General features: G+C 38.7%; 1 protein-coding gene across 1 annotated transcript in view; it reads left to right on the plus strand.

Moving 5' to 3' along the window:
- OCA2 (OCA2 melanosomal transmembrane protein) overlaps nt 1-25,110 on the plus strand; it is a gene marked incomplete at both ends in the record, with an annotated part of 166,150 nt that overhangs the window by 86,557 nt on the left and 54,483 nt on the right. The window contains 3 exons of the mRNA XM_082277630.1: nt 11,233-11,360; nt 15,915-15,974; nt 16,534-16,638. Of these exons, the coding sequence (XP_082133756.1) occupies nt 11,233-11,360; nt 15,915-15,974; nt 16,534-16,638 (293 nt within the window). The remainder of the gene's footprint in view (nt 1-11,232; nt 11,361-15,914; nt 15,975-16,533; nt 16,639-25,110) is intronic.

Here is a 25,110-nt window from a genome sequence, read left to right on the forward strand (position 1 = left end):
TGCTGTGAGGCTCTATGGATTTTAGTCTTCCAAAGCATGGAAATGTATTTCCTAATATACACTACATCTTATACTCTGTTGGCTTGGGTAAATTTGTTCAGTATGGTTTTCTCATAAAAATGAAAGTAAATTGCAGTTCAGTGTTTAATTTTCTACCAGAATAATGGTTTATACAGAGGCTGAAGTGTTAGAAATCTAATAACTTTAAATTGCATTTGGTAGAGGGAATTAGAAAGATTTTAAAATTCTTTATCAGTCCCAAGCCCTGATACAATTTTTTCATTATGAACTTGGAATCATTAATATAATTTGAAGGTACTGACATTTTAATTTAAAAAATAAAATTTGCATACTTAGCTGCCTTTTAAAATGCAGAACCCTTTCCTCTTCAGTTTTTTTGTGCCTGTTCATTAATTTATTTAGTGTAATTCTATGAAATAGCTATGTTAATAAAAGATTAGTACTGAGAAAAAAAGCAGATACTAAAACTGTAGGACTCCTACAGTACATTCATTTGGCCCCATGAGATTTTATTTTATTTTATTTTATTTTATTTTATTGGTAAAGCATTGATAAAACATCTGAGAAAAGATGACAAAGGATGAAAGTAAAGCTCCTTTAAGGATTGTACCTGGCTCCTATTTTGACTTTAAATTTTAGGCGGGCTTTGAACTATGTTAATATGTCTGAAAAGATTTAGAAAGTAATATAAAGTAGCATTTTGTTGAAATTTTAAGCTAGATTTTTTAAAGGCAGGGTGTTCAAACTGACTGGGTCAGAAAAAATACCAAAATCAATTTACAGCTTAATTCCTTCTCCTTTTGTGTGGAAGGTGCTTTCTCTTTGGTTTGGTTTTAGTCAGTTCAACGAGTTTCGGAGCTGCTGTGAACTTTGTGCAGTTCCTTCCAGTATCTGTGAAGAGGGACCCCGTTATGTCAGTGGCGCGGCTTTTGTCTGCCCCTCTCAGTGCTTTCTGCATGCAATGTAGGCAGCCTGCTCTTGCAGACCCCCTCACTCTTGCTCCCTTCCACCTAAGGACACCTCTTTCCCAGGGCCAGGCTCAGTAGTTTCTGAGACAGGGGAATGCCTTCTCCTCCTTTGAAAGTTGCAACAAACTCTGTTGCTCTCATATTCAAGGAACAAGGTGAAAACCCAGGAGTAAAGAGATGAGATAGTTCCTGTTTCAGAGAGGAGATACTGCCTCAATTTTGGCTGCAGACTACTGCAAGATGGGGTGGTATGCCAGGAGAAATACAACTGTGGTTTTGCCTTATTTGTATATTGATTGGTTAATTATTGCCACCATTTTTCCTGTTGAAGACACCACTCTTGCACAGGTGAACCTACGGTGTTACCATCCATGGCTTTTCTCATGTTCCTTTCATGAATTATTTAAGCAAGGGGACGGGGAGATTTTTTTGGATTGACTGAAGTCTTCTGTAATTAAGGACTGCCACTTTTTTACTTGAGGGAGCTGTCTTGGATTTTTTTTTTTCACTCGTACAGAGGGGTTATGTCTTTATGCTACTGTCTGAGTCCATTCTGGTATTTTCGGTGCCATGGACATCTGTGATCTTTCAGACATCAATGTTTAATCTATTTATCTTCATTTGCCCTCAAAATAATCTCTGGGGGTGTCACTAATCAGTGGAGGCCATCAACAGCTGTGATTCAGCCTGGTTTCATCTTAGGTATGATTAACCAAGGCAGTGTTAGCAAACCCGCAAATTTAGGAACTTATAAAAAATAATGGTTTTATTCTTTCTACTAACTAACATCACCACTATGACCTTTCTGGGCAGTAGCACAAGTTGTATAATCAGTATTCTATGTCACTCCTGTCAAGCAAACCTCGTAGACCTAAATTTCCCTCATCATTCTTGCACTAAAGCTAAAATTCCTGAATATTTACAAAAAAAAAGGTTATCTTGTTTGAGGAGAATTCTTTCTTTTGCAAAACTTTCTCTTGTGCTCTATATGGATGTGATTTAACTTCTGGTTGTGAACTTAGTCTGCAAATTCTGTTGCAGCTACTTTTGAGGGTCTGAAGCTCTCTTTTTGCTGTGTATAACTAGATGTATCTTGCATCATTGAAACACTTTGAAACTGTGAGTGAAATAGTGGAGAAGTAGGAAAATAACTGTTTTCATTTAATGTAAACTGACTTCTGTTTGTTCGGTAGATCCTGTTGTGCAGACTTATTTTTATTTTCTTGGCAGTGCATTAAAGGAGAAATGTGTTCAGTATCTGTAGGTAGGAAAGACTCTTGTACGGTCACTCCTTTGAATACCAGTTGCCATATTTATTGACTCATTTCCATAATTTACGGAAAAATTGTTGACATTCACATGAGAAACTAATTACCTTAATGGGAAAGGGCCTCAGTAGAACAGTCTCCTCCCTCAATTATGTCTACAGAGACTATTATGCAAATTATAGCAAAAATTTCGTCTCAACTAGAGAGTGGAGTCACATCTCAAATTCAGGGAAGTGAATGGGATTCAAAGTTTCTCCTCTTTACTTGCTTTTGATTTTCATCCTGCTTTTGATTTTCCTATGTTTCAGTGGACATGCTCAATTTTCAGCTTACACTGTAATTTACCTAGATGAACCAATAATTATAATAGAGTTGAAACTGAGTGGCACTTATTGGGTAGCCTGCTTAGTGAGGAAGAGGGGGCTGCACAGTCCTAGAGAGCTTCACAAACTTGCTTACATTTGTTATTTCATCACAGAATGTGTGAAGTTTCATACCAATATTTACTTAAAAACAGTGATGCCAGTTCTTCATTACTACAGCCTACTAAGTTTTTAACAACTAACTTAATCCATTTATTTTCTGTAACATTTAAATTAGGAGCGCTCTGCAGGAATGATTCTTGGCTGACAACTTTGAGACAGATCTGTAGGGTCAGTATGTGTGTGTGTAAAACCTTGCATGAATTGCAGTGCTGCAACCAATGGGAGAAGCCCTTAACTCAGGGATCTTTAACTAAATTATGTGATGATGTAAACTAAAAATCTCCAGTATTCCACAATGGAAATAAATGTGTAGTTTTGTTCTGAAGATGCATCCTAGGAAGCTGCTCAAGAACTCTAATAAATTTCCCCCGCTCCCTGCCCCAGCTTTTATGTGGGCCCTGGGACACACTATGTATGTGCATTTGAACTTGTGCTAAGAGGATTCTTTAGAATGGTGAAAGTGCTTTAAAACTTGAACCTTTCCCCCACAGCTCTGTGAGAAAGATCCTGTCTCACAGTGTGCAGCAGAATTCCTCAGATCCAAAAGATTTACATAACCTCATAGACAAGCACATGGCTGAGAAAGATGTGGACAGATCCCAATAGCATGAGAGAGCTGATAATGTCAAAGGCTCTTAATTTTATACTTTAAAATTTTATTCTGGAACATTCTTCTCATCTCTTATCAGTGATAAATAGATTGAACTATGTTATGCCACTATTCTGTGTGATGGTGGAGTTGTATAAATATGACATTTGTTTACAAACAATAAAACTATATTTGCAGAAACATACAAAATTGACTTAAAAATTTAAATGTTTTCCCCATGGAGAGGAAGAAAAAAAGAAAGTGTTGATATATTCTCAATGTTTAGTTTCAGGTTAATTTGTGCAGTAGTTAAGATGAATGGTTCATTATAGAGCTACTCAGTGTTACTGAGGAGCTGTTTTATGAAATACCTGACAAAAGCCATCGACCAGTTTAATAAGCTGATGTATAATTTTTTAATGCTCAAGAAAACAAAAAATCCTGGTGAGACAGACAGTTATTAAGATATAAAAACTGGTGAAGAAGCTCGATTTCAGAAAGCATAGGCCAGATGCCAAGAATGACACCAAGTTCAGCACATCTTATATTTTACTTCCTATATCACTATATCATCATCATGAAAGTGCACATTTGGTCTTTAATTTGTCACCTAAGCTAACATTTATCTAGAAAGTAGCTAGGTCTAGGAAATGAATCAGTTTTAGCTGATGAAAGCCTGTAGGTATTGACTCCTTAGTAATGGCTCAAATGATACTTTATTGTCAACTGCATTTAGAGCTGTCACAATGACTATTTTCTTTTCTTTGTCTCTACTTTTTTCCCATTTGAATTTGAATATTATTTCATTATTTTGGAAAGCTTTCTAACACGACTTGATAAACTAGGCAACTAGATACAAAGCTTGGGTAGCAACATTTGTGGACCTTTTTTGTAGAGCTAAAGCTACCATCCTGAATAATCCCTAATTGCCTGGAAACTCCTTCACATATTTCAGTAAAGTAAATGGCTTTGGCCTCCAAAACATTTGGGTTATGGGTGCCTTCTCTGTACATGGCAGTAGGCTCCTGCTTTCAAGGTCTCCATGGTCTTCTTAAGCTTGTGATACTGTGGGCAAAAAGGGGAACATCCCCTATATCTGGATCTAAGAATTTATTGTCAGTCTAATTAAAAGTTGTATCAGTGCAACCAAAGCAAGCAATCATTGTTCATTTTATGATAAGACTAACACTTAGAGTCTAAATTATCTAATGAGTGCAAAACAAAACTCATTAACAGTATGCAGTATAAACTGTTGTAAAAAACCAACCAACCAACCAACCAACCAACCAACCAACTTTTCCTTCCCGCCCCCAAACACTCAAACCAAACTCCTCCACCCAAAAATCCACCCAAAACCCAAAGGAATAATCCCAGTGTCATCTCCCCCTTTTTCCTGATGTTAGGGTCACCCTTTGATGTTCGCCAGGGTGCTAAGGGTCACACATTTAGGCTGGCGGGAGTCAAAACACAGTGTTGATAACTCGAGGGTATTGCTGGGATGAGAAGGGGTGAGTGTGATAGGGATGTCCTCTTCCTCTTTGCCAAGATGTGCATAGTGTTGGTGTTGATATTTTCTTACTTCCTGTGCTTGAGTCCACTTGAGCCTATTTTTATATATTTTCTGAAGTGTTGGGGTCCCTCCGCTGCCATGGAGCCCTGGGAGATGGGCCCTGAGGGCATAGACACGGGGTTTCCCTGCCCCTGGTCACCTTTGTTTCCCATTGGCTGGTTTGGGTTCCCTGATAACGCCAAGGACCCGGGGGTCCCATGACTGCGGGGTTCCTGAAGAGAGCCCTGGCCATGTGGCTGGAGAAATAAACATCTCTGAAACATCTACCACGAATCTGTCCATATATACTTCACTTTCCACGGGACTCCTGGTTTGAAATATACTTGTTGCAGTAATCCCCACTGCAACACTGAAGCTTTACCCTTTACTTTTTAAAATTTGGTTTTCAACTCTATATTATACCTGATTTTATCATACGAGGTGTGTTGTATGTATGTTATATGCTTTTTTCTTGTGCTTTTTTTTACCCCAAAAATGGGTTTTGACCATCTCATGGGTTTACTCTATCATCTATAACTAACCACTGTTGAGTTACTGATAAACCTGAACTCTTTTTTATCATCTTATGTATTTCTTTTAGCTGCAGTTACTCATGGACTCTTGTCTGTGGCAATTTCTTTCTTCCCTTACAATTTTTCATTAATGCTCCACCTGTATGAAGCTGTAATGCTGCTTTCCATGACTAAAGTAGTTTCTTTAGTTGCTGATCTGACAGTGGTAAACAAAACAATGTGTTGTAGTATCTGACAAGAGCATCCAGTCCAATGCAGAAAGACACAATAAGATTAGAGCCAAGATTTTGAGCTGTTCTCTTTGAAAGTCTTCAGGCCTTTCTGGAGACTCTTCCAGATCCTTGCAGGTGTGCTTGCTAGGGCTGCACTGCAGCCCTTTTCTCTGGGTATCATCACCTACAATTGCCAGTGGAGTTTAATATATTTGTCCTTGCTTAGTGGTCTTAACCTCCCTGCTTGTGCTTCATCCATTTACTCTGTTATCTGCTGTGGCATGTGGTGGTATTGGTTTCGTGGTCTAGCACCTTTACAGAGAGGTCAAGAAGAGCTCTGCATGGGACTGACCTGCTGGCCTCTGATATGTAGCATAGAGACTTGATTGCACTGTGAAAATGCAAACTGTTTTTCTAAAATGAGAATGGACATAACTGTATCTGAGAGACTTCGTGCATCTTTGATTCATAGTCATGTTGAAAAAATTCCTGGTAGAGTGTACATAAACATGAGTTTAAAATAAGTTTGACAATAATTTTTTAATAATGAGAATGTTGGAACGGAACTAAATCAATGCAGTCAGCATTGACTCAGACTCAGAAAGTCTGGTCCAGATGTTAGTTATTCATCCCTGTCAGCATAACACTTTGCTTGTGAAAATACAGGAGATCTGCTTTCCATGATCCTTGCAGTCTTAATTGATTTTAGGATACTTTTCAAAAAATTCTGCCTTGAAATTTCACGGTTGTCTTTACAAACAGGTAATTATGCATGTACAATACCCCCTGTCCATGCAGCTGCCCATACACTTGATGAGAAAAAAACAAGAGCCATTAACAGTTTTATCTGCTAGTGCAGCCTTTGATCTTTATTGCTCACCTCTAGAGAAGTTGACCTTTCCTTTATCTTGATATTTGCAGCCCCTCAAATTATTTTTTGTTCACAAGAGTCAATAAAGCTATGGCAATAGAGTGTGTTTGTTTGCAGTGACCTTTACTGAGAGTACTCTAATTTTTCAGACTTACGGATTGGTGTGATATAGACAGCTATATATCTGTCAGCTCATCTCTGGAGTGTCCAGCTGTAGCAGTGTCTAACCAGGGTTTCTTTCTTACAGTGTTCTGTTTTGAATGCCATCCCATCTCATCTATGAAATTGTGTTTGGAGAGTTAATGAGGTTAGGTGTTGGCATTAAAAGACAATGGTGAACACAATTTCACATTCTGACTTCATGCTATTACAGCTATTCAACCAAGTCCAGCACATCCTTTCCTAAGGCACATGTGCTGATCTGGGATTACAGAGCAGTCAGTTCTTTACCTCCTTGTTTTATGCAAAGCTTCTGTTTTTCATTGCTGTAATTACCTTGTATTAGCATAAGACCCCACTTCTTTTGCCTTGCATGGGATTATAGCTTCCACCATTTTTTTTCCATATTCTTTTATTCCTCTTGTATTGTACCAAGTATTTATTGGTGTGGTGCAAGTCTTGGACTGTCACCATCACTGTTCTGTCCCCCAAGGCGTTGCCTTAAACTGTGGTGCCAAAAATAGCACAGAACAGAAAATTATTTCTATGACACTAAGACCCTGAAAAGAGACTGCTCAAAAGACCAGCAAGTCGCTTTGTGAGAAGGTAACTTTATATTAAAAAGAAAATAATATTAAAGATAAAAGAGCATTTATCAGTGGACAGCAAGTACTACTTAGCAAGTACTTCAGCATGATTTCAGAATGTATATTTTCAGGGATGCCTGATAAAACAAAACAAAATTTGAATAAACCAAAATACAGAACATTTTCATTCACATTCAGAACTACTGATAGAACATATTCTATGAGTAGAGAAAGCACTACTGGAAGTATGTCTTTGATTTAACTTTTTCACCCCAATATTTTTATAGGCTTGTGTAAGAGGATGATCAAGCATATACTACATTACAATTACACCACAGTACATGAAGGACTGGGATACATCCTTAAGCTACATTCTGAGTGGTTGTGGAGCTAATTAGATGTCTTCTGACTAAACTGTTGGGACACAGTTATGGACTTTACTCATATATTCAATACCATGCTGTGTGAATAATTATTCAAAGCTAAGCACCAAATATATTTTAGCTGGTAGGCCTGTAATGGACATTGTGGACTTAGAAGGTTTTTGCAGTTCACAAAAACTTGCTGTGGCCTTTATGACAACAAATAAAGAATTTTAAAGAGCACAGAAAATGAAAGTCATACTTAGAGAAAAACATATAAAAAATCAGTGTGTCCCTCCCATTATTTGCAGATAGGAGTACTATATTTTAATCTGGCAGAATGAAAGGGTCTAGATGGTTTTTAAAAAAACCTTATTTCTCCACCACTATAAATGTGTGATCCTGAATATTGTGTTGCCTGAATCATCGTTGTTGCTGTTAACATCTTCTCACTTTCTTGTCCTACTGCTGCCACAAACAGCTTGCTTTCTGCCCTTTGGGGAACCCTGGTATTTACCAAAGACTTGTCAGGATGTCTTTAATCATCTTATCTTTGAGTTAAGTATCCTGGATTCTTCACATTTTTCCTCAGAAGTCAACTCTTCAGACCACTGATTGTGCTTCCTTCTCTGCCTCAGATTTCCTCATGGGTATGCATTTTACAGTATATATTCTCAGGGATTTCCAGGGATGAAGAGAGCAGAGGTTGCTGCACAGAATTTACTATTTGTAGCCCTGGTTCTGTATTTCAGTGAGCAATGAGATTTAGTTGTGATACACTGTGTCTGTCAAGTCTTTTCTGCAGGACTATCTGGCATCCAGTTGCTTCCCATCCTGGATTTTTACAGTTTTATCCCTTCCAACCTAAATGTGTTATCTTGCACTGTCTTGAGCAGCATGCTGTTTTGCTCAGACCAGCATTGAGATCATGCAATATTATCCTGAGTTTGGTTTTCAGTTCAAATGTCTCAAGTGCCATTTCAATTTCCAGAAAAGTGAAATTTTTGTGTACGCTCAGTTTTCATGAATGCATTTCCCCAAATTCTATGCATGTAACGTGAGCATACAGCGTGCACATTTTTGCTTTGTTTGGAGGAAGCTTGTTATACTTCTGTGCTTCTGATCTGCTACTATGAGGTAGTAGGTCAGACAAAATTACTTTTGCTGAGGAATGCAAACTGTTCTTAACGAGCATTTGAAAGACCTACAAATTACACAGTAATTTTTCTCCCCTCATTTCTTTCTCTTTCTCCTGCCTGCCTTCAAATTCTAGGCTTCTATTTGATTCTATTAGATTGTTTTATATTTTCAAGTTCTTCTTCTTGATTATTTTAAAATAAGGGGTTTTTGAGTAGGATTGCAATTGTGTTCTGCTCATCATGAGCTAAGTATTATTCCAAAGGTGGTTTTCCCCACTGGGTAAGAGAAAAGCAAAGTACTCAAGCGATTACTACTGTACTTTTTTTTCTGGTACCAGGCAGAAGAAATGGAAATCTTTTCTTATGAAGACTGCATTATAAATTTGCAAGATGCATTTTATAATAAAATTTCATTTTCTTTTCCCTAGGATAAGTAGAAACAATCACCCTCTTCAACAGGTAGACATAGAATTTAGATTCAGTTTCTCTCCAAATTCTCTTTCCAGGACATCAATTGTTTTCAAACAGAGGCACTAAAAGGCAGTAAAGGAAGTGGTCTGTGGAACTGTAAATGGGCTTTGTTTTCACTAGAGTAATGAGAAGTTATTTTAAAAAATTATTTCTGTTCCTCATGGCTCTCTTTTGTGGTCCAGGAAGCTAGAAAAAAAATGAACAGAGAAGCCAGTGCTTTGAAAATTATTCATCATGAATAAAAAATGCCAAGAAACCTCCTCTCCTCTCCTCTCCTCTCCTCTCCTCTCCTCTCCTCTCCTCTCCTCTCCTCTCCTCTCCTCTCCTCTCCTCTCCTCTCCTCTCCTCTCCTCTCCTCTCCTCTCCTCTCCTCTCCTCTCCTCTCCTCTCCTCTCCTCTCCTCTCCTCTCCTCTCCTCTCCTCTCCTCTCCTCTCCTCTCCTCTCCTCTCCTCTCCTCTCCTCTCCTCTCCTCTCCTCTCCTCTCCTCTCCTCTCCTCTCCTCTCCTCTCCTCTCCTCTCCTCTCCTCTCCTCTCCTCTCCTCTCCTCTCCTCTCCTCTCCTCTCCTCTCCTCTCCTCTCCTCTCCTCTCCTCTCCTCTCCTCTCCTCTCCTCTCCAGCTCTGTGCAGCCAGAACTGGCAGCTGATGTGTTTGCACTTCCCTCTGCAGAGCTGTACTTGCTGAAGCATGGCAGGATGACACCTCCCTTGCCTGTCTGTATTCTCAGGGAACAATATTATAAGGCCAGGCACTGTTCCCTCATGCAAAGCTGCATGCTTGAAGCTAATGTGTGCTGATAACACTCACAGTGCTAGAAAATGCTGGCTCCATCCACCTCTTCAGCAATTCTATAATATTTCATTACCTTTAGTGATTAATTGTTATCTCCATATAGAGATAACAATCAATTCAAGTTGATTCATTATTATTGGAGACAGAAGGGTATTTCTGTCTCCAATATTTTCACAGATTATTCCAGAAGTAATGAGAAATTGTTTAATGCTTCACTATGTTGTACTTACATACAAAATGCACATGAGAAAAATGTAATGGTGTGACTTAAGTTTTTATAAAATAGCAGTTAAAATTCTGCTACTTAGCTTCAAATCAGCACATACCTACTTTCCTTTGCAGTATTCTAACAGGAATTGCCATCATCTTCATTTATTTAAGGCAGAGCTGGGCCCACTATTCTTTAATGAATTCGGTAAACAGCCAAGACAACAGTCAGAAGAAAATTAGGCAGTGCATTTCTATATCCCCTTTCTTTGTGTTCAGAGAAAATTAATTTAATTTTCATAAACAGTTGATTTGCTTTCTTTTATGAGACAGCAAATCAGCTTTGCTATTGAAAAGTCATGGTAGATGGAACTGACAGTTCTCACTTTCCTTTGCTGCTTTGGGAACTCTGAGAGTTTTAAGATAAATAGACCAGAGGGATCAAACAGCTCTAGAAAGAATTTTAACTGTGCAGAGGGAAAGTGAGCCTTGCTCAGACAGGAGACTTGCTATTTGCATTTTCCAGCTGGTTGTGCATTTGATTTGTATTTTCTCTCAATTAGTTACCTAAATATGTGTATTAAAACACTTCAGGATGAACAGAGGATCATCTCTGAAGACAGCCTCTTTTACTCTAAGTGTCCCTTCTTTTCTAAGGAGAGTTTCCTTTCCTGATTGTCTTCTAGAGCAGGTAGCCACTGAGTCTTCAAGGTCCAGGGGATGCAGCCAGCCTTTTGGGAGCTGCAGAGTCCTTCATTACTCCTGAATACCTAAAGGTTTCTCTGTGATCTAAACCCATTGATTATTGGTGTAATCCAACTCTGTTTTTTTTTTTTTTTCTTTTGTTTTAATTTAAAAGCAGAAACCATTAATCCTGTGGTGTCTGTGAACTCTTCCTGTTACAGTCAGGGCAAAAATATGGCAAAAATCTTTGAAAATCACCATACTGTAACTTACATGTTGGTAGCACATAACAAGTCTGTGAAGTGTAAAGTATTGTTCTCTCTTTCTCTCATGCAGGCTGGATTGCCATGTTGGGAGCCCTTTGGCTGCTAGTGCTAGCAGACATCCATGATTTTGAGATGATATTGCACAGAGTTGAGTGGGCAACCCTCCTTTTCTTTGCAGCATTATTTGTTCTCATGGAGGTAATATTCTCTGATTCTAAAGCCTGAAGAATTGCAAACAATTTCAAATGTGAATTATGTTCCTGGAGAGAGGCCTCCTGCTGGTTCAATCGCACTGGAATATTGTTGATCAAGTGTAGTTATGGTAATACAGAGAGGAATTGCAGAGTGTGAAAGTTAGTTGGACCTCTTTCATATTTAAATTTTCATTGTAAACTTGATCTCACTCTCTCCTTATTCTGTGTTTGTTGAATGTATCTCACACAATCATTTTTCTATAATTTAAATTTCAGTTTCTGGGTTTATTGTTGGTCTATATGTGCAGATATTTTATATATATTTATGTGTTTGTTTACAATTACTTATACAAATGATAGGAAAAGTAATAAAACAAGATTATACCAGAGTTGGAAAATGCTTCTAGTGCTGTCTGCTACGCTACCAAATGGCCTAAGATATCACACAGAAGTGTGATTCAAAAGGAAAATACACTGAATTTCAGTTTGCAATGCTAATTTAAAAGATATTCAGCTCTTGAAATGCCTGGATATCTTGCTGTGTAGTTTCTGTGTTTGTCTGCTTGACAACAGTCCATCCATGTTTGTATCCCCTTTTATACTCTATTTGATGCTTTTGTATAGCTTGAGAGGATTTATTTTTATGCCAAATATTTGGAATTTTTTTTTGTGTGGATACTCACATTAACTTTTAAATTTGGCTTCTAGAGTGTTGAGTATTCTTCAGTTGTTAATTGTTGGGTTTAAATGATGTAATAATGATGTAGAAACAAGACTGACAATACCCATGTGACCACTGACACTACCATGGCTAGTGTATTGTCTGAGTGAGATGCCTGGGAAAAGCCTGTGGTAACAAATTTGCTCATACAGCCTCTTTCCTCCCCTCTCCCCTCCCAATAACTGCAAAGATCCCAGGAATTTGGAAATTGGAATATATTAAAAAAAAATCACCAGCAGTAACAGGGACAACGTTTGAAGCAAATAGAAACAAGAACCAATCCAACTAACTCTAATGAATGCCAAAGTGGAAGTCAAAATCTGGTAACCTCTGAGAAGATGAGTGGAAACTTTGATTATTATTAGGAAGCTTTCTGTAAGTTACTAAGTCTAAAATTCATCAGGAAATATTGATTTATTGTATGCTCATTAGAACAAGCAATTTTTAGTTCTCCATTCTATCAGGTTCTATATAAGCTTGCATTTTCTAGACCTTACAGGGAATCAACGCTGTAGCCATGTTTATTTTGTCTACCGCTGCTGTAACGGTTTATTAGTTGTATTCTCTGATGTATTTATTGTTTGAACTTGGATGGACTGGCTGTGATTTGAGTGCTGTGTGACTGCACAATACCACAGTAAAATACACAGGGATTTGCCATTTACTGCCAGACTTTGGATACAACTATTATAATTCACTGAACTTCATTTTTATGGTTTCTCAGGTCACCAGTGAATAGTTTGCTAATGAAAGAATATTTTCCCTGGCTCCCTAGAATAACAGCAGTTTAAGGTCATGAAAGAAACTCTTCCAGATAATCAAGAAAAAAAAAGTGAGACATTAAATGAATGAGAAAATGTTCTATGTATGTCATCACTGCTAATTTTAATCTGAATCTGTTGGATTAGTAGGTGACAGTCCTTTCAAAGGCATTTTTCTTTCCTTTAAGTTACCAGTGTCAAGAAGAAACTGGTCAAAACAAAAATATACATTGAAATATAAGAAATCTTTCCATGGTCTAGGGCATCCAGCAACTGTAAGCTCATATTGCTCACCCTTGGTGAACCTTCGGCTTGGGTAGTCCCCAGGCTGAAGCTGTTTCTACTGCTATAAATGTTCTCTTTCCTATTACAAGGCACATTTAAAAACCTGTGTGGGACTTAGGCTGCAAGTCATTTTGGAAAATGTGATTTGAGTTCCTGAACCACAGGGGAACTTTTGGAGGCTCTGCCTTTGGGGGTTCATCAGTCCAGTCTGGTGCATCTTTCACGGCGAAAAACTTGGAAATCCTTTAGAGCTCTCTTGTTTTCTTTTGTGTCCCCTGAGTAATTAATCTTTACTACTGTGTTTTTGGTCTTTAGTCACAAGTGGCTGTTACATGCTATAAAAATCTTTTTGCTTCTTCTGTCTCTGTAAAATAAGTCCCTATGCCTCTCAGGATTACAGTTCTTCGTTCACTTTTATAGTAGAAATGGACATAATACCTTAAATCCTTCAGGCAGAGTTTATTTACAACAGTCATCATGACATCCTGTCCACAAGAGGATTAATCAAAATTTTTATGCATAAATTAGATTTTGTTTTTAAATGGCACATGATTTTTTTCTGCAGTAAAGCTCTGTTGTGAACTGCCACACAGGAACTAATATGCTTGAAGACACCAATTAGTGCAATAATGCTTACTCCTCTTAGAAGACACAGGAATATCCAGGAGACCCTCTGTGCAGTTTACATGCAGGGGAGGACAGTGGCAGGGTACTAATTGCTGACTTGCAGTTAGGTGCTTGCAGGAGAGTGGCCTGGAGATCATAGAGACATCCTAAAATTGTTTATGTGATTAGTATTGTCACCATCTCTACCAAGATGGGCTACCTGCAGACTGTCTTGCAGGAGTGATGTGTGTGTCCTGAACATCTCTTTTTCTTGTGTTCCAGAATGAATTTTGAGTGTTACTCAAAAGTAACACGTTCTGTTAGTAGATAATTAATAAGGCAGCAGTATTAATTGAATGTAAATCTGGGCTCTAATTGCTGACAACTAGCTGTTTAAAAGTTTATTTTGAAGTGTGAACACAAAGCAACAATATAAAAACTATTAAGAATATTGCTTTTATATACATTTATATACATTTAAAAAGTCACTGACATAACCTTTGAGTTGATAAAGCAACACGGATAGCTTAGAAAGAAAATGGTAACTTAAAATCACCAACAAGACTTAATTTCTTAGGAAACTTTCTCCTGGGAAGCTAAAGTAATGGAAAAATATTCTTTTTTTTAAGTGTAAGGGTTATGTGCCTGTATTTAAAAGTTTTGCTGCTTGTTTTCTGCATGCTGTGTCTTTAATTGTGGATAAACCTTTTCTTCTTCAATGTATGATTAAAAAAAAATATTTCTGGGCCAAATTTACTATGTAGTGACACCCAAACCACTATCATTCAGCTGATGTCCAATCGAGCTGCAGGTACAGGAATTGCCAGTCTGAATGAAAGCACCTTAGTCACTGACAAGACAGTGTCTTATACCACACCACTCGATGTCTACTAGGATTTTTATCTGCATCTGTCATGGAATTTGACAGCATGTGAGTTGAATGCTTTTTTTCCCACTGCAGTCTTTGAAGGGCTCTGTCTGACTGCCCGGTGTGAGGGTTATATGGAGCTGTGCTGTGTGAATACTGACTCCTGCAGCTCTGTGAGGGACTGATGTCAGTAAGTGAGGTATTGCAGCTGACTGATTCTTTTACTTGACAGAAAAAAAATGAAAGCAAGCCAACCAGTGTGGTCTAGGCTAAACAAAAAATGATGTGATTTTCTCCCCTGAGAAACTGAGAAGTCATAAAATAGATATACCTTATTAAACCTGAAAATAGTACTTCATTCTTCATGCCCAGAAGAAAAGAAAACAAAACCCAAATGAATTAAAGACTAGCACTCATGAGCTAAAATCACCCCTTTACCTTGAGGGTCAAGGAAATAGGTCACTATCCTTGGGTGTGAAGACTCAGTCAGTATTCTATGTGCCCAAGGAGAGATCAGAGTCAGCACCACTAGGCTGAAGTCTTCCTATGTCTTTTCATCTGTGGTAGCACCACGGAATGCTACCTAAGTGTCCTTACAAATGAGAATGGTTCTCACAGGGAGGGTAGAGCACTCTGATCTGGGCTGTCCTGGGGTCCAGTGCTTACAGGGCTCACCTCCTTAGTTTACATGCCTAACTTGGGCATTGGAGAGCTGGATTTCCTGCCTTTCAGATGCTGCTGCATCTGTGCCAATTCCCATTCACCCAAGATCTCTGTTCTGGTTTTAGCAGATGGATACTGGTTTTGGTAGTTTTTGTTGGAGGTTTTTCGGGGTTTTTTTGAATGGGTCTAAGAAAGCCATAAAAAAGAAGCATAATTTGTTTTCCTGTTTCTTCATCTGAGACTGAGCATGAGATGCCTGATTTCATCTGACCTTTGAAACACATGATATACTTCTATCTATATTGTGGGCTTGAGGAAGTTGATTTAAAATCAGTTGTGTTCTGGTTTTCGGAAGACATGTATCTACTGAATAATGTCATCTTTAAATTTCAGCCATTCTCTGATCCTGTGTCCCATGCTCTTGAATAATCCTATGAGGCATTTCATTGCAACCAGCTCACTTCTGCAAATAGTCACCAATTTCTGCTGTGTCTTTTCTTGCCTAAAATTACTTCTGTAGAAGCTACATGAGTTGAATATCAATATCTTGTAAATGGGAAGAAATGGTTGCATTTTCTTACATCCAGTGAAAAAAAGAAGTAAGTACATCATGCACTTCATTAGTTGATATCGATGTCTTTTTTTTTTTCCCAGGCTTTGGCTCATCTGCACTTAATAGACTATATAGGAGAGCAGACAGCTTTGTTAATAAAGGTATGTTTAAAATATTTATAATTTTTTAATGAATAAGAAAAATCATTTTACTCCAGTAGAACAATAAATAATATTTTTATTTTGAATTTGATGTTAATGATTGCATTCCTGCATCAGCAATAACAAGAAAGCATGTCATACTTTGGCATGGGTGATATTTAATATGTATATATCTGTCCACAGCCAGAATAAACATAGCCATAAATGCAATAGAGAAGCTTTTTCTGTAGTCTAAAAACTCCAAAAATGCAAAGGTGAAAAAAGTATAAACAGCTAAAGGTCAAAATTCACAGTTGCACAGTGTATTTCTTGTGTGAAAGCTGAGTATTAGAAATATCAATCTCTGTACTTCCATTTGCTCAAGTTTTCTTGGAAGAAGAACTATAATTGTGTTACTAAATGTTAGGCTATTTTATCTAAGATGCCTTTCCTATCTCAGAGCCTAAAGGAATGATAAATGTCAATAAATTAAAGCTGTAAAGAACATGCAATTATGCCGTGGGGGACCCACAGAACAACACTGATCTCAAAGTTATAATTTTCTCTCTTTCAATTCCAGGTGGTTCCTGAGGATCAGCGCTTGGCAGTGGCCATCATTTTAGTGCTCTGGGTGTCTGCTTTGGCCTCCTCTGTGATTGACAACATCCCCTTCACAGCCACAATGGTAAGGTCTGTGCAGCACTGCACATCCTCCTCCAGGTGCTGGCAAGGGAGCTGAGCTTACTGATTACAATTTGCTGGGGTTTTTTGTTTGGTTGGTTTTTTTTTTTTTTCCTCTGCTGTGCTGTAGCTTACTTTATCCTCTGAGATTGAATCAGTATTAGAAACTAACTCATACTGTTAAGGTATCTAGCTGGCCATTGCTGCAGGTAGCTGTGGAACTAGAGGCACTGTTTTGGCTGCATTTTTGCACTTTCTCCTCTTATATCCACATAAATACTTGAAAAATAAAATTGTCTTTTCGATGGAAACTGTCACTATCCATCCACTGCTATGAATGTTTTTCCTCCATGTGCTGTTTATGCTAATGCTTTTTTAACACCCGAACCTTTTATTGCTACCTTACTTATGTAATTAGTTTAAAAACCACCAAATTATGTTAAGCATAACAAATGCTTGTCAGCAGCTGAGCTTCAATATCAGAAAATATCAAATTATAACAAATAAGGGCATGCTCAGATAGGTTTATTTAATCAAGTTCTCAGTTTAAATTGTGATCATTCATTCATTGTACCGTACTATTTAATTGTTACAGCTCTTTCTCAGCTAAGTATATTTTTTCTTCACCTTTTTTTGTCCATTATTGGATGTTCATGTCCACTGTTAACCTGTGCCAAGGTTTAAGACACTTCTTACAGGGCATATAACAAATTGGGCAGATTTGTAACTACTCTATAAATATATATTAATATGGTATTTTGCTTTGATTACTGTGGTGTTTCCTGTGAAATTATATTGATTTAACCACAACAGACTTCAAACAATAGGCGTGAAAGGAAAGATTGGTTTGGGATGAGTCACCTCCCAGCAAATGCTTGAGGTCTATTAAGCAATAATGCAGAAATCTTTACTTGGACGATTTTTGCCTCATATCCAGCTAGTCTATAAAAATTGGCTTGGAGCAATACCAAACAACACCTACCTGCATAACAACCAAAGGAGTATGTTTTGGGAAAAGGGACTGAAATGCAAGAATCCTTTTGGATGCCTGAATACCATTTCTTTTGTATCTTTGCAGGTGGAAAATACAGATGGACAGGGAGGGATCCTTGTCAACATTTTAAGCTATTTCAAATTTGTATTTTTCTCGTTCTGGAGCGAACCTGAGAGACTGCTATAATTTTTTCATTTTTTTTATTAGGCAGAGGGAAGAGACAGGAAGAAAAATGCAGGCATATTCTCACCTATGTAAAAGCAGTCATTAGCTGAGGTGTTAAGACATTAATGTGCTATTTGGCAAACTAAAGTTGAGATTCATCTAGTTCAGTGAATAAGCTTGCACTTTAGTCTTTGTCATTCTGCATTAGAAAGTCCTTACAGAATGTTCCTAAGTGACTAAGTCCCAAGATCTTTAAACTTCCGTTTAAAATTCTTTTTCTTTCTTTGGTACTTTGTTCCTATTGTTAAAACAAGAAGTATTTAGTTTTGGAAGGCTATTTTTCAGTATATGTGCCAAAGTTATGAACTTCTGATGAGGAGTATTAAATATATTGAATCCAAATCTTTTGTAGAATGACTTTTCACTAATCAGGGACTTCTATATATGAGTTTGGTTTGACATCCCCTAGTGATATAGGAATATGGGCACCTGCTATGACGTACCCACGAATGATCCTGTCCTTTCCTAGGAAAAAGTTCCAGCTTCACAAATGAGCCTGCACTCATAATAATGGAAGACAGATGTACTGAATCCCTCCAGGTCTCCTTAAGTCTCCTTCAGTGGTGAACCAGTGTCATGACAATGGATCAATCTCTTGCGCTTTTCATTAGTCATAGCTTTGATGGACCAGGTACTGGGTAGGGATGTGGAATCCATGAAGTTCCTTCAATTTTTTGAACCCAGAGATACAAAAATCTGGGCAGTTTCATAGCTAACAGCGGTGTTCTCTGACTGAGGGAAGAGTGTTTGGAGGATGACATCACAGACCTCTGCCTATAGAGACTTTGCCACTGACTGATAGGAGTTAAAAGAAACCAGTCTCATGGGGTAATGGCTTGTTTGACTTGTACATGAATTCCTTAAATATTATGCAGGGATGATGAAAGGTCTGGTGGCAGTTCAGAGTCAAGGATGCTAATGGTGCCTTTTCTGCATTAGAAGGCCATGATTTTTGTCCCATATTCCAGGGATGTGACAGTCTTGTCAGTCCCACTTTCTCTGGTTGTGAGCCCCCAGCTGACTGTGGAAAAAGCTACTGCAATTGCAAAGGTGTCGAAAGTTACACTGTTTTGTTCCTTCACGGGTGGGAAGCTTCAAGAAGACAGGCATCAGTTCATTTATGAGATGTCCCCAACACTGCCTCTGTGCTGCTGGATAAGGTCCTCCACTCATCCCCTAAAACAATATGCAGTGCATGTCATCCAGACTTGGAACAGGGAGAGGGGGTGGGCTGCACAATCAGCGTAGTAACTCAGAACTGGAGTGAGAGAGGACAGTCTTCTGTGCGAGGTGACTGCACCCTTGGGCTGAAGGCACTGTAGATGTGAAGCTCCAACTCTTTCAGTTTTCTGTTATGTGTAGTGTTTTGACCCAGGAACTACTTAAGAAATGGAAGAAATACAAAATTCCATTAGAGCCTGAGTTTTGACTTAGGTGCATAGCTGAAGGGACTCAAACCAGAAAAACCTGCAGACAGCTCTGTAACTGTGATGTTGTGTTTCCTTTAAAAAAATCTAGGTGATGTATTGTTGTCCAAAACTTCCTTTCAGTTTCTGTGTTTGTACTAGTGAGATAATCAGATTCATAATGACTTGCTTCGTGTACAAAAAAAAAAAAGAAAAAATATTAATGCCTAATTAATGGATCTTGAGACTCAAAGTTTCATTTCATCTGTGTTTGGATAAATTTGACTGCTTCATGTAAAGTTTCATATTTGACAGCATTAAAATTTATGGATGACTTAACAGTCAGTAAACTTTGAGAGGATGTGAAAAGTGGAAAGTGAAGATTGATATTTTAGAAAGGGGAATAGAATATCAGTGTATCTGAACCAGCACTACACAGAATTCTAGGAAATAAACTATTTTATGAATTGAAGTAATGAAAACCAATAAGGAAAATGGTTTCCTAGAAAAAATTCTAGGCATTTTCAAGAGATTCTATGTATCCATGTAGGTAAATTAGGATTCTTCCTTACTCTAAAACACAACACATTATCTGCAGTCTGAAGAACAAAACATAAATATTTTCAGTTATTTTAAGATGGGCATATTTTAAAGTGCAAAATATTCATGTGTTTAAACAGAGTGAACATATCGATGATTTTCAGCAGCCTTCAGCAACATGGAGAAGACTTCTCTCTTACTAAAAAATTCTGAAACAACAAAAATCAGATCAGTGTTTTATTTGAAGTGCCTTCCCTGAAAATACCTTTTCAGTGCAACACTGTTGTTGGTCAAATACTTCTCTGCTCTAGACAAGGGTAAAATCTGGTGTAACCCACAATCAAATATGTCAGTACCATATGGAATTCATGTACTGAAGTTGCTAAACTGAAAACTCCGTGAAGAGGGCAGAACACAGCATGTATGTTTTGCTACAGAGGATGCTGTACAAAGAGAATTCCCTACAAGAAACAGTGCAATGGGTTTCTGCATGCACTTAGCTCATCATAGGTTGAGTACTTTTATTGTTTCTGTCTTGCCAAAATTCTGTTTTTGTTACATTAAAATAGAGCATTGGAACTGCATGAAGACAAAACAGTTTTCAAAATATCTTCTAATTGCTTATTTCAAATAATTTGTCCTGTATGCAAAGAAAATGAACTGCCCCAAAACGAGATGAGGGGGTTGAAAATTGCCCAATGAACTGTAATCCCAGGACTTTTCCCTTCCCTTTAAATTCAAAAGTGAAGATCCAGCTCCCTAATTAAATAGATGTCTGCATGAGTAAGTGTTTACTGCATTTCTTTGCATAAATATGCCTGGAAACTGTGATAGCTATCTGCATGTGACAGGAAAATAAATAATTTCTTGTCACCAAGTAAAGAATGTACTGTAAAAAAGTATTGTAGAATTATAGCATGACTATTTCACTTGGAAGAGACCTACAAATATCATCCAGTACAACTGCCTGAGCAAATCAGGACTGACCAAAAATTAAAGCCTGTTATTAAGGGCTTTGTCCAAAGGACTCTTAAACCCCGGCACGGACCACCTCTCTAGGAATATTTTTGACCACCCTCTTAGTAAAGAAATGCTTCCTAATGTCCAGTCTGAATGTGCTATGATACAGCTCTGAGCCATTGCCCTGTATTCTGTCACTGGATCTCAGGAGAAGAGCTCAGCACATCCATTTCTACTTCCCCTCCTCAGAAAGCTGTAAATGAAATCACCTCCTCAGCCTTCTCCAAACTGGACCAGCTCGAAGTCCTCAGCTGCTCCTCATAGGACATGCCTTCCAGCCCTGTCACCAGCTTTGTTGCCCTCCTCTGGACATGCTCAAGGACTTTCATATAGTTCCTCAAGAGAGTCAACAGCACCTCCCAATTTAGTTATCACCAGAAAACTTGCTAATGGTGCATTCAACTCCTGTTTTGAGATTGTTGATAAATACTTTGAACAGACCTGGCCCTAGAACCCTGAGAAACATCACTGGTGCCTGGTCACCAGTCACCTGTGACCCCATTCACTGCAACACTTTAGGCTCTGCCCTTCAGCCAGTTTTTTACCCAGTGCACTGTGAACCTGCTCATCCCACAGATGGACAGCTTGTCCGTGCTGTGAGCAACAGTATCAAAATCCTTACTAGAATCCAGAAAAACTACATTCACTACCTTGTCTTCATCCACGAGGAGGGTGACTTTATTGGAAGAGACCTACAAATATCATCCAGTACAACTGCCTGAGCAAATCAGGACTGACCAAAAATTAAAGCCTGTTATTAAGGGCTTTGTCCAAAGGACTCTTAAACCCTGGCACGGACCACCTCTCTAGGAATATTTTTGACCACCCTCTTAGTAAAGAAATGCTTCCTAATGTCCAGTCTGAATGTGCTATGATACAGCTCTGAGCCATTGCCCTGTATTCTGTCACTGGATCTCAGGAGAAGAGCTCAGCACATCCATTTCTACTTCCCCTCCTCAGAAAGCTGTAAATGAAATCACCTCCTCAGCCTTCTCCAAACTGGACCAGCTCGAAGTCCTCAGCTGCTCCTCATAGGACATGCCTTCCAGCCCTGTCACCAGCTTTGTTGCCCTCCTCTGGACATGCTCAAGGACTTTCATATAGTTCCTCAAGAGAGTCAACAGCACCTCCCAATTTAGTATCACCAGAAAACTTGCTAATGGTGCATTCAACTCCTGTTTTGAGATTGTTGATAAATACTTTGAACAGACCTGGCCCTAGAACCCTGAGAAACATCACTGGTGCCTGGTCACCAGTCACCTGTGACCCCATTCACTGCAACACTTTAGGCTCTGCCCTTCAGCCAGTTTTTTACCCAGTGCACTGTGAACCTGCTCATCCCACAGATGGACAGCTTGTCCGTGCTGTGAGCAACAGTATCAAAATCCTTACTAGAATCCAGAAAAACTACATTCACTACCTTGTCTTCATCCACGAGGAGGGTGACTTTATTATAGAAGGATATCAAATTGGTTAAACAGGACTTTCCCACTGTGAACACCTGTTGGCTGTGCCTGATGATTACATTGCTCTTTAAATGCCTTTCAATAGTACCCAGTATGATCTTTCCTATGTTTTTTCCAGGATCTGAGGTTACACTAACAGGTCTGTGATTCTCTGGGTCGTTCTTCATGCTGTTTCTGGAATAACATTGACAAGCTGCCAGCCAGCAAGGACCTTCCCAGGTCCCCAAGACCCTTTGTAGATGATTGAGAAGGGTTCTGCCATAACATAAGGTTTCTTCAGTACTCTGGGATGAATCCCATCATGCTCCCTGGACTTCTGAACATTCAGCTGATACAGCTGGTCCTTTTACAGTTTCAGTGTCCCGAATTTTGAGTTTGAAAAATACTTTGTGGGAAACTCTGTGAACTTGGACTGTATGTAAAATGCTGTGTTGCCAGCAGCAAATCTAATCTGTGTTGCCAGCTGCAAATCTAATATATACAGATACACCTGGGAGTTGCTTAAAAAACACCCAGATAACGTTCTATCATGAAAATTTCATAAACCAGAAGCTTGGCTGTTATATTTCTCACATTTTAGTTTTTGAATGGCAAGGGATTTTTCATGTTGCATATCCAGCTTTCTTTGCCTGCAGAATAAATGTATTGATGCTCTACTGATGCTCTATGTATCACTCTATTAAACCTCTGATATTTCTCTTCCTTTTTCAACAGCTGAACTCTCAATGACATCCTTTGACAGGCAGACACTAATTTTTAAGGCCTGGACTTTCCTAATATTGTCATTTAAATAGTCATGAATTTCACCTTAGAATTTTAGGTCACATGATGTTATTACCAGTATGCTCTTTAGTTTAATTGACATGTTTTATCAGCTATACATGCTGAATCCATCTGTTCATATTTTTCTTTTATTACCAGAAGTAAAATGACAGCCAGAGTAAATCCCTCTTTTACCTGAGTTTAAATACTATTTCCTCAATATAGAGCAACAAACAATTTCTGTGAACCATTTGGCTGACAAAGTGACTTAGTCTCTGACAGGTCTTAGTTAGAAAGTAAATAATTTTTGGCCCACTGTTTATTGCCTCTAAAACTATCAGACACTTTTCTCTTGCAGTGCTGAATGTTTCATATGTATCTCATGTTCTTGATGCCAGCTTTATTTTTGAATTTTCCTTGCCTTCTGACCTTCCAGAGTTTTCTATGATGTCCTGAATTTCACTGCTTGATAAAAGTGTAAGACTAGGCTGTAGCTGTCTGCAGAGACAGAGCAATCATCAGCAGTTTTGGAAGCGACAAATAGTTTGTTTTCTATTAATGCATATTCTCTGCAGTTTTCACAGAAGATAGCTTTGCCACAGGCAGTTCTTAGCACAGTGTGTGTTGTGAAGTAGAGCAGCAATGAATCCCTAAAATAACAGTGTGAATTGATGTTTCATTGACATTTTGCACAAATAGACAAACCAGACAGTATCATAGGAGCGTGGAATGCTTTAGGTTGGAAGACCTTAAAGATCATCCAGTTCCAACCCTCCTGCCATGGGAAGGGACACCTTCCACTAGACCAAGTTTTTCAAAGCCCTATCTAACCTGGTCTTGAACACTTTGTCCATGTTGATGACAAAAGTGTTAAATGGCACCAGTCCCAATATCAACCCCTGAGGAATGACACTTGTCAATGTGCTCCACTTGGATATTGAGCCATTGACCACAACTCTTTAAGTATGACCATCCAGTCAATTCCTTATCCACCAAGTGGTCTGTCCATCAGATCCATGCCTCTCTGACTTGGGAGAAAGCCATCAAATTTGCCAGGTATCATTTGTACTTAGTGAAGCCATGTTGGATGTCATCAGTCACTTCCTTCTTTTCCATTTGCCTTAGCATACTTTCCAGGAAGATCTGCTCTATGACCTTGCCAGGTACTGAGGTGAGACCGGTTGACCTGTAGTTTTCCAGGTCTTTCTTTTTCCCTTCTTAAAAATGAGGGTTATGTTTTCCCTTTTCCAGTCACTGGGAACTTCACTACACTGCCATGACTTCTCAAATATGATGCATTGTGGCTTAGTCACTTCCTCAGCCGATTCCCTCAGGACCTGCAGATATATCTCATGAGGCCCCATGGACGTGGGCACCTTCTCTTTCCTTAAATGGTCTCAAACCTAATCTTTTCCTAGAGCAGGTGATTCTTCATTCCCTCAGTCCCTACCTTTGCCTTCTGTGACTTGAGCAGTGTGGCTGGAATGCTTGCTGGTGAAGACTGAGACAGAAAAGTTATTGAGTACCTCAGCTATTTCCACATATCCTGGATAACCAGGTCTTCTATCTTCTTCTGGAAAGGACCCACATTTTCCCTAGTCTTCCTTTTATCACTAAGATACCTACAGCAGCTTTTCTTGTTGCTCTTGATGTCCCTGGCCAGACTTAATTCTGTCACGGCTTTATCTTTCCTAACCTGATCGCTGGGCGCTTGTACAATCCCTCTGTATTACTCCCAGGACACCTGTCCTTGTAAGCTTCTTTTTTCTGTGTTTGAGTTTGTCCAGGAGATCCTTTTTCATCCATGTAAGGCTCCTGGCATTTTTGCATGATTTCTTCTTTGTCAGGATGTGCTTCTGAGCTTGGAGGAGGTGATCCTTGAATATTAACCAGCATTTTTGGGCCGCTCTTTACCTGCTGAATGCTATTACACTGCACAGCTATAGGACCTGGTAACTTGCTTAAGCTACTCTGGCACAATGAGGGTGTGTGTGATTACTTGTACAAGTGTTATCTTTGGAAAGCAGAAATAGCTGTGAGGGTTTCACTCTCTGTGTGTCTGC

The sequence above is a fragment of the Coloeus monedula genome, assembly GCF_965178545.1.
Source record: "Coloeus monedula genome assembly, chromosome: 3".
In the NCBI taxonomy this organism is placed as follows: Eukaryota; Metazoa; Chordata; class Aves; order Passeriformes; family Corvidae; genus Coloeus; species Coloeus monedula.